The sequence below is a fragment of the Papio anubis genome, unplaced genomic scaffold, assembly GCF_008728515.1.
Source record: "Papio anubis isolate 15944 unplaced genomic scaffold, Panubis1.0 scaffold331, whole genome shotgun sequence".
In the NCBI taxonomy this organism is placed as follows: domain Eukaryota; kingdom Metazoa; phylum Chordata; class Mammalia; order Primates; family Cercopithecidae; genus Papio; species Papio anubis.
This window is the reverse complement of record NW_022163442.1, coordinates 48257-58261: the sequence shown is the minus strand read 5'-3', so window position 1 is coordinate 58261 and position 10005 is coordinate 48257. Positions and strand designations below refer to the sequence as shown.

At 43.3% G+C, this 10005-nt stretch overlaps 1 protein-coding gene across 1 annotated transcript; it reads right to left on the bottom strand.

Annotated features, from left to right (window-relative positions):
- Positions 1-222: 222 nt before the first annotated feature.
- On the bottom strand, positions 223-858 carry LOC116273044 (40S ribosomal protein SA-like). The gene has a single exon (XM_031661991.1). The coding sequence runs from the start codon at positions 551-553 to the stop codon at positions 242-244; it is 312 nt and encodes a 103-aa protein (XP_031517851.1). The 5' UTR covers positions 554-858; the 3' UTR covers positions 223-241.
- Positions 859-10005: the final 9147 nt, after the last annotated feature.

The following is a 10005-nucleotide window of genomic DNA, read 5'->3' as shown; positions in this document are numbered from 1 at the left end:
CTACAACTTAAAATTATAAATAATAATAAATAAATTAAAAAAAAAAAAGAAAGTAGAGATTATGCATGACCTCCAGGTGTTCACAGGAAATGTGCCGCATGCATAGAACTACTAAGCAGCATCCACCGTATCAAACCCGCTGGTGAGCTCCCTTGTTGCAAGGATGGCTGAGCATGATAGGTAGGTTAACATAAGATGCCTCCATGACAGGCTGGTGAACCTGTGGCTCCCAGAAGGCTGCCTAGATCTGGTTAGTGAAGGTTCCAGGAATGAAGCAGCCAGCAATTGGAGTGGCTCCTGTGGCAGCAACAAACTTCATCATGGCCCTCTGGCCGGTATTCCTAGAGGATATGACACTGACATCAGCAGGGTTTTCAATGGCAACAATGGCACGAGCTGCCAGCAGAAGCTTCTCCTGAGTCCTCTTCAGATTTATGGTGTGGATGCCATCACTTTTCCTTTTACAGATGTACTGTTCCATCTGGAAGTCAAGATTGGTTCCACCTAAGTAGGTTCCGGCTGCAAGGAACTTAAGGGCATCCTCCTCCTTCATTTGCAGGGCATCAAGGGCTCCAGACACTGTGAAAGTTTCCCTTTAAGTTATGACAGGAATCCAGAACAACGCCGAATGGACCCCTCTGTGGGTAGCGCAGAAAGGCAAAATTAAGTATTTTTTAGTAAAGATCATTCTGGAAGCTGTATGAAAGTGAAATAGAGACAGCTGAAGGTAGAAGTAGAGAAATAAGTGAGGAAGCTACGTTGGTCTAGTTAGGAAATAAAGGAAGCCAGCTTTGAGATGGTAGTGGTTGGGGTAGGGGAGACAGGAGCAGAATTGGAGAATGTTTTGAAGGTAGAACTGACAGGTTTGTTGATGGACTCGACGTTGATGGAAATTTGAAGGAAAAACAGATTTTTGACCTGATAGTACTAAGAAAGGAAAACTAAGGGAGAAACAGATTTGGAGTGGAATCAAAATCTCTGCCCTGGATATTGACTAGAAGTAAGCATGCCATTGTGGAAGCAGAAGGGATTTAAAGAGTCACAGGCAAGAATTCAAACACTCACCAGCTATAATCCTCAACTAGAAACCCAGAATCCAGAACCATAAACCAGAATACTGAAATGCTACAGCCTCTATCCCTTTCTTGTGAAAATCAGGAGACAAGGACCACAGGAAGGGACATAGATCCAATTGCATGCACCTTCTGAGAGCTGAGGTAAGCTGGTATGCTTGTATAAGCCTGGTGTAGTCTCCTGCGCAAGAGGAAAGTAAACTCTACCTTGCTGTAGCAAGAAAGCTGCTTAAACCTTCAGCCAATAACCCAGTTCCAGACCATGTGCCCAGACAAGGACACAGAAAAGAACTCATTAGATGAAGAATAAGGCAATGCCTTTTGCCTTGGGAAAGTTGGGACCTTCCACAGTAAAATGGATTCAACCATCATGAACTAATGGGTGAAGCCCTGTGTTGGGTACTACAGAGCAGCTTCAGCAGTGTATAAGACAAACCCCAGATCTTCAAAAAGATGTTAGCCAAGCGTACTTCAGAACATGGCTAGAAGCCGGACATCTGATCCTGACATGTGAGAGAAAAATGCTCACCCCATACCACCCTCCACCTTCACACCTTCCTGGAATCTTTTTGCAGAAAATAAGTTGAGTTTTCCAATACGCTATGTTAAAAGGCATCATGAGGGTGTGAACTTGAGAAAGTTTGGAGTGAACTCCTATCTCTACCATCTGCTTCTGCCAGTCCTGGCTTCTTGCCACAAGAGCACACAGTGACATGTCAATCAAAGCTTTCTTCATAGCAGGGAGGTAAAGAGGCCTATAAAGAGATGGGGAGGCCAGGTGCAGTGGCTCATGCCTGTAATCCCAGCACTTTGGGAGGCCAAGGCTGGCGGATCACCTGAGGTCAGGAGTTTGAGACCGCCCTGGCCAACATGGTGAAACCCCGTCTCTACTAAAAAAATGCAAAAATTAGCTGGGCGTGGTGGTGGGCACCTATAATCCCAGCTACTCAGGAGGCTGATGCAGGAGAGTCGCTTGAACCTGGGAGTCAGAAGTTGCAGTGAGCCTAGATTGAGCCATTGCACTCCAGCCTGGGGGATAGAGCAAGACTCCATCTCAAAAAAAAAAAAAAAAAAAAAAAAAAAAAGATAGGGAGTGATTTTCACAACTGCTTGACATGGCATCCTTCAAGAGCCCAATGATCATGCTCTCTATCCCTTCTTAAGGGGTCCTGGGTTCTGCTCCTCACCCTTCTGACCTACAAGGAGGTTCTGTTCTTGATTTTTCCTTAAGTCAAATGAGGACTATAACATTGTGCATTATAGCATTTGCATGGGGCAATTACCTACCTGGTCTACCTTCCTTCTCCTATTCCTCACCTGTGACAGGCATCACTAATTGAACACGGTATGCTTTTCTACTGAGCAAGGATGCAACCTCAGAAATCCTTTTCATCATGTCACTATAGACAGCACTGCTCATCAAAATTACTATGTGAGATAAAAACCTATTTCCCATCTCTGGCACAGTAGTCAGCAGCAGAGAGTTTAGAATCAAATACAGTTCTGAATCCTGAATTTATCATTATTGGTCTTGGGACCTTGGATCTCAGTGTCACTGTATATTAGCTATTTAACTTTGGACACGTTAACTAAATCCTCTAAGTCTCGGTTTCTTCTTCTTCTGTTCTTCAGAAAGCCCATGTACCAGAAAGCTTAGGTCATGGGGACATGTTTAGATTGAGGGGAATCAGGCAAGGCTTCCCTGAAGAGAGACAACTTGGGCTGAGACATGGGCAAAGATGGGAGTGCTCTCTCTCCTCAAGGAGAAAAGATGCCGCATAAGAGAAGATCCGTGAGGACCAAGCATGGAGCTCAAAGGGTTGACAGGCAAGGGCCACACCACTTACGGCTTTTAGAAGATGTTAGGAATTATGGTCATTGTCCAAAATGCCATGGTTGACCACACAAAGGATCAAGCAGGATGGGAGATGTGATTAATTTCCAATCTGGAAGACACGTCCACTGAATCTCCTATGGCAAAAATATATCAGTGACCAGTGAGGACAAGGGTGGAGATGAGAGGACCAGCTGGGAAGCTACTATAGTGCTTAGGGAAAAAGTCATGGTGACTCAGACTAGCGAGGCAGCTTTGGAGCCTGAGAGAAGCAGAGGGAAATCAGAAATATATAAAGGCTACACTGAGGAGGACTTGGTGATGAATTCAGGGTAAGGTCAAGGATGACTCCTGGAGTTTTGGCTTAGCCTTCTGGGTGAATAGTGGTAGCATTCGTTAAGACAATAAATACCAAAGAAGACCACACACTTTTTGTTTTGTTTTGTTTTGTTTTGTATTGTTTTGTTTTGTTTTGTTTTGTTTTTCTGTGGGGGAAAATCTGTAGATCCAAGTAAAAGTGTTAAATAGTCAGCTAAACATACAATAGCAAGAACGCAAACTAAGGATGAAATAATGAAGTCCAAAATCAGTCATGCTGGCGTATTTAAACAATTCTTGAACTGACGTATACTCCCAAAAGGCCCCCTCCCTGAGATCACCAAGAGAAGATAATTCCAGCAGATCTTCTGAGCCCAGTTTGAACACATAAAACCTATGGCAGTACTGACATCTACCCAAATGCCTACACTGAGAACACTTGTTCTTGCTACTTTTGCACAGAGTCTGGATGCAAAGTAATTGGTCCTAGAATCATAGAAGGCTAGGTGTAAGAGAATGCTGCTCTCTGGCCATGTGGAGATATACTGGGATGCAGCAAGCTAGAAAGACAAGGTGCTAGCCTCAGAGAAAGGACACCTAGATAATCACCCTGCCCACTAACACTTTGCTGGCCTCCTTTTACTGATGCAAAAGTTGAGGCCCTTAGAAGTGAAATGACTTGTCCAAGTTTACAATGGGAGTTAGTTGCAAGACAAGGACCTAAATCTATACACTCCCAAAACTTTTTAGCATTTACATTTTTCAAAATTATTTAAATCGACAATCACTCATGGAGAGTAAATGGAAGAGTTATTAGCAAACCCATGAGTTTAACCTGTGTTCAGACTTCGGGTTTCATTTATTCGTTCAACAAACATACACTCATTTAACAAACACACAGTACCTACTGTCAGGCATAAGGCCAAAGAGAAAGTTGGTAAAAATTCAGACTTTAGTTAGTTCAAGGACTGGACAAAGGACTTGACTGTGCAAGTGAAATATAAAGTTTTGAAAATTAAATCATATTTGTAGGAATTTGAAAACGTTTTCCAACTTTCTAAAGATACTTTCCAAAGATCTGCATAAGAATTCACTTTCATCAAGGGATTTGTCTTCATGAAGCCTGAGGTTTAGAAGCTCAAGTAGCCACAAGGATTTGATTTTCATGGAGGGCAAGAGCACACAAAAGGTTTGACTCCTACCTGCTTTCTGCAAGGAACATGCTCCCTCACATAGGATCAGAAAGATTGTGTTCCACAAGTAACAATGGCCCTCGCACACGAGGGTCATAGATTTAGTTCAGATAGGCCTCTAGAAGTTCAGATCTCTATCAGGAACAGCCCAATGTATTTGAGCCCCTTTGATATCTGGCTATCAGGATGAAAACAGAACTTGTGACACGAGATACCTCTGATGAACCACAGTAGGCAAGGAGTCTTTATTGCTATTCTGCCTGGAGTTAGCTAAAAAAAGAAGCTGAATAGAAAACAAGAGCAAAGGAAAAGATTAACTGGGGCCTCCCAAAGCTTAAACTTGCTGCTCTAGTTTGTGTTTTGTACAGACTTCATATTCTTTGTTTCTTCAGCCCCCTACATGGGACACTGGATTACTTATATACTCTTATTTAAGTTATGACTAAAGGCAAATTGGAGCGTTCACACCACACAAGTGTTCTCAACCTTCTCCTTAGGCTTACATTGTCTACACAAATTTAAGGCCAAAATGGGTAAGTTTGATAATATAAAATGAATGTGACATTTTATAGCCATGAAAATTAAAATTATGAGGCCTAGACAGCAATGTAAAAAAATGCTTATGATATGGTATTAGTAAAAGAATTAAATGATCACATATGCTTTGATTGTGACTCAAGAAAACAGGTTTGAATTCAATAAGACTAGATATCGAACTAGCATATTGCTATTTGTAAATGATCAAGTGTTGGATTAAAGTGATAGGTTTAAGGATTAGTACAGAAGAAGGAATGTTTTTCAGTGTTCTTTAATTTGTTCCAGGATTTTTTTAATTCATTTTTGATAGGGTGTGAACTCAGTAGGGTAGAGAAATGGTTCCCACAAGAAGCAGGTGATCAAATGGAATTTTTTCACTTTTCCTTTTGTCTGCATGTTTGTAATCATTATTTGTGCGATTTCAGTGAGTAACAAATCAGAAGACATTTATTTGAAACTAAAGTCTTGATGAAAATTTCATAAGGAATAACTAACATCATTGGATCCCCATTTACACAGGGAGAATCTGTGAGACCATGAACTTGGAGTTTGAAAACAAAGAAAAGAAAAGAAAGGCTTGGATCAAATCCCAATCTGGCCATTTCCTTCATTTCCTCACCTGTGAAGTGGGAAGGAGAAGGAAGAAATGTTCGCTGAGTGCTGACTATGCACCAAGCTCTGGGCTGAGCAATTTCCCATACATCATTTCATCTCATCTTCACATCAGCCCCAGGAGACAGTATTAGCCTTCAGTTTACTGATGACAACAAGGAGGCTTCAAGACATTAAATAATGTATCCACAGTCATACAGCTTACTAGGAAATGGCCAAGCCAGGATCCACATTTAAGATTGTCCATCCCCAGAATCTGCCCCTTTCACTCTCTGCATGCAGCCTTGCAGGGTTATTCTGTGAATCAGAATCTCAATATCTGTTACCATGAAAACTTAATGAGCCACGTCTCTAGTTTCTTTGGCAAGGAAAGAGTCGTTTTCCCTTTGCCACTGAGTGAGCCTCTGCCCAATCCCATCCATCCCGTGAAGAACAGGCACCACATGTGGGGTGTGAGCTATGGGGTGGGAGGCAGGCCTCTCTCTCCACACTGGCCCTGCAGTCCCAGCAAAGCAGCAGCATCAGAAGTAGAGCAGCACTGGACACCTAGCAGAGTCCATAGGGCTCTCTCCAAGCCAAACAATATGTCTCATCCTGAGCACTCTCCAAGTCAAACAATGTGTTGGTGCTCAACCTTCAGTAAGTTGTTCTGCCTTGCCCGATCAGAGCAGAAAGAGAAGGAAGAGGGACCAGCAGGAGGATGGTGGGGGTGGAGAGGGGTGCCAAAGGCTTCAACAGGGTCCAAAAGGGCAGTATAGCCAGGTTTTAATTCCATTTTAGAACAGACTCCTCATTCCAATTTAGAATTGCTCCACAGAGAGAACATAAAGGTATTTACGTATTAACTGGGATTCACCATAATCATATAAACAGAACTTGCCTTTCTTTTTCACTTTTTGTTCACAGTAAGGTGGGGATTATTTCCCCCTTCTTAATACAATCAAGATTTTTTTCCCCTCAACCACAAGAAGAGAGTAGGAACATTAACAACCCCAAACTCTGTTCAAGAATATCATCTTTTCTCAGGCCTTTTCACATTACAATACATTTTTAAAATAGGATGGAGAGCAGAATTAAAGACAGACACCTCCCTAGTATTTTGAAATCATTATGAGTTACAATCCTTTTGATGTAAAGGGTCTCTTTTTCTAAGCATGATGTCTTTTATGTAACGAGTAAAAAAATGTTCATGGTAACAAATGCATCAGGAAAAAAAAGGTTAGAAAAAAATGGAAATCCTGTTTGTGTCCATAGGTGAATTGCTGCTGTGAGGCGGCTGCAATTTGACTTTCTACAAAAAGGGTCACTGAACAGAAGGTCAGGCAGCTGGCCATTTCCATTTCAAAGATGCTATCGAAAGGCCAAGAGGCAGTTCACCCAGCAGCCCTTTAGCAAACAAGATTTTCTCCTCTCTCATTTATGATATTTTTTTATGCCAAAATAGTTTAGTGAGAAGATCCCTGATTCATTTCCTCCAGAACACAAGTGGCTTGTGTGAGGTTTGGATAGGACTTTAGTGTAAAGAATTGGAGCAGTTTTGAGTAATGAGGAGCCATTTGGTGGCCACTTATCAAAGGTTTTGCAGCAAGGCAATAAATCACAACAGAGCCCCTTCACTCAGGCTGAGACAACTGGAGAAAGGTAGCTCCGTTATTAGGAATTATGGCTCGTCACGTCTGCAATGAGAGATCTCAGCTTTACAAACACCTCGCTGATTAATCAAGAGCCCCTTGCAGAAACCCTAGGAGGAAGGCACAAAATTCAAGGAGACTGTGATTTGGGTTGGGTTTGATGTCGGAGTGACTAGATCTCACCTAGCAACTATGGCCAGACAAAATGATGCTGGCAGAGCTAGAAGTTACACATTCCTAAATTTCACTGGCCTCTATGACTTAAACACAACACAAATAGAAGGTGGACTGGAATATGGAAGAGCAGTCCCCAGCCTAATGTTGTTCACTGTGGAAATACCCCTTGAAGAGCAGGTCACCTGTCACCACACACAAACACACACACACACACATACACACAAAGTAGAAGGAGGCACTACTGCTCAGCCTGCCTGTTGGGGAAATCAGGGCAGGCTGGACAGAGCTAAGAGAATCTTGGACCCACTTGTGATTAGAACCGCCAGCAAGAGTGGACCCAGAGGACAAGCCCAGTTCTAGCAGGGCCAAAGGTCAAAACCAGGGAAGCTGTATCCATCGACTGGTACAGAAATGCAAAGGAAAGCTAAGAAAAGGTCAGGAGCTGCATAAATATAGGAATAGGGCGACACAAAGAGCAAGGGTGGATGAAAAATACAAGGCCCAGGATAATGACTTTAAACAGGGTGCTTGCAGAAGGGGCTTTGTCGTGAGACAAGGAATGGTATCTAGTGAGGTTTCAAGTCATTGGCCAGGCCAGATACTTATAGGCCCTAATGTCCTAATGTTCCCTGGAGCTGTCTTTAAAAAGCCCTCATACTTTGCCATCTTTAACCCTTTTCTCTGTAAAATGATACAAATGGCTTCCCAGCTTGTCCTTTTACCCCCACAACAGCATGAGACTTGATTGACCCTTTCCTGGATGACCAGTCATTAAGGCCTCAGAGCAGCCATGGAAATCACGTAGAGGTCAAGGTGGGGTCTAGAAACAGCCCCCTGGGAGAGGAAGCCAGTGAGTTCTTTGCTGCTTTAGCCATGCTGTAAGCTCTCTAACACTCTTGAGGGGAAAAAAAATGAAGAAAAAAAAAAGACGAATAACCCGTGTATTCTGAAGATTGTACTTAATATTATGGAGGAAAAGTGTGACTTCCTCTCCAAATGTTCTAGTAGTTTTCCCTGAGCGCAGTTTAAGATGTAATATAATGGATAACCTTGCATTATTTTATCATTTCATCTTTTTAAAAGACCCTTATTTAAATCATTTTATGTTTACAGAATGAAAAAGAACATCCTCTCTTGCTATTTGTTTAGACTTTTCCAAAAATACTGTCTCCAATGCTTAAAAGAGATGTCTGCTAGTAGGCAAAAAGACAGAGGGAGGGATGGAGGGAGGGAGAGACAGAAATAGAGAGAGGGAGGAAAGGGAGGGTAGGAGGGAGGGAAGGAGGGAGGGAGGAAGGGAGGGAAAGGAGAGAGACAAATCTGACTGCTGCACTGGCTCCTGCAGAAGCAATCACTGGTGGCTGTCAGAACTCTCGCTAAATGAAGGTCCGTCTTATCAGGTGTTGGCTCTGCTTCTGTACACCTAATTGTGTGGCCTTGACTATGATGGAATTTGTTCCTTAAGGAAAAGGGAAAACATGAGCCTTAGTGCTTAAATAGCAAGGTATCTTCTGAAATAATAAATAACCCAGAGGTTGGATTTGGCAGCAAAGAAGACTACTTCCTATGTCCTCCCCCGAGGTGCCCCGAGCAGCTGCAGTCATTAGAGAGGGAGAGTTCGAGAGGATGATGGCCTGAGTGGAGAGGATAAGAAGGAAAGAGTGAGGTGATGTCATAGAAGAGAGAAGAGGTCTGACTGGATTCTCTGCCCATGACAGCTAGGCTTTTACCAGTTTGGAGCAATACACTTTGAATAGCATGACCTGCAGCTCTTCAGTCATTGGACAAATTCATTAATAAAAACTTTTCAGAGCCCTGCCTAGTAGTTTCTCAATGGCAGCTGGTGGGACTCAAGACCTACAGCGACTAAATCCAGACTCACAGTGGTATTGTCACTACCCACAACGTCTCTCTGAACTCGTTATGCTAACAGTCTGTCCATCCACTCCAGCCCCACATTCTGCAGCCCCCATTGCAGAGACCCTGCAAGCCCAAGAGAATGCCATGTTCACACTTCCAGGCAGGCTCCCATGGCCAGCCCCCCATATGAGCCTTGGCTTAGGGCACAGCCAGCAGAGGTAAGAAGCACGTATGTGGCCAGTGTCTTTTCTGGACAGCTGTCAATTTGCTAACTTAGCCCCAAATGAGGCAGTGAGACAAGAGGAACAGAGAGCTAGCTACATATTCCCATAAATTCTGGTGGGTGGCAAACCAACAGCACAAAGTCCCTAGACTCTCAGGAAGTAGCTGGAAGTTCCCTAATACCAGGTAGCAAGCAGGAAGATGGAGAGAAACAGGTGGGGGAAAAGGAAAGAAAAGTAGAGACTGTCCACTCAGAGAGAGGAACCACCAGGAATTATGAGGGGGCTGCAGAAAACAAGAAGACCACAATCTGTCTCTTTTCTAGGCGGGCCTGACACAGGCACTAGCTAGATGGAAGGAGGGAGAGTGCCCAAGGGTACGACTCAGGGGAGCACCCTGGCCTGGCCAACTTCTCCTCCTAAGCCCTCTGGACCTCAATCTAAGAATCTCATGTAACACCCTTTACCCTGGGTTACTAGCAAGATAAGCTTGTTTCTAGTTGAGAGGGGCCATCTTGCCATACCTGTGCTTGCAGGAGAACAATCAGC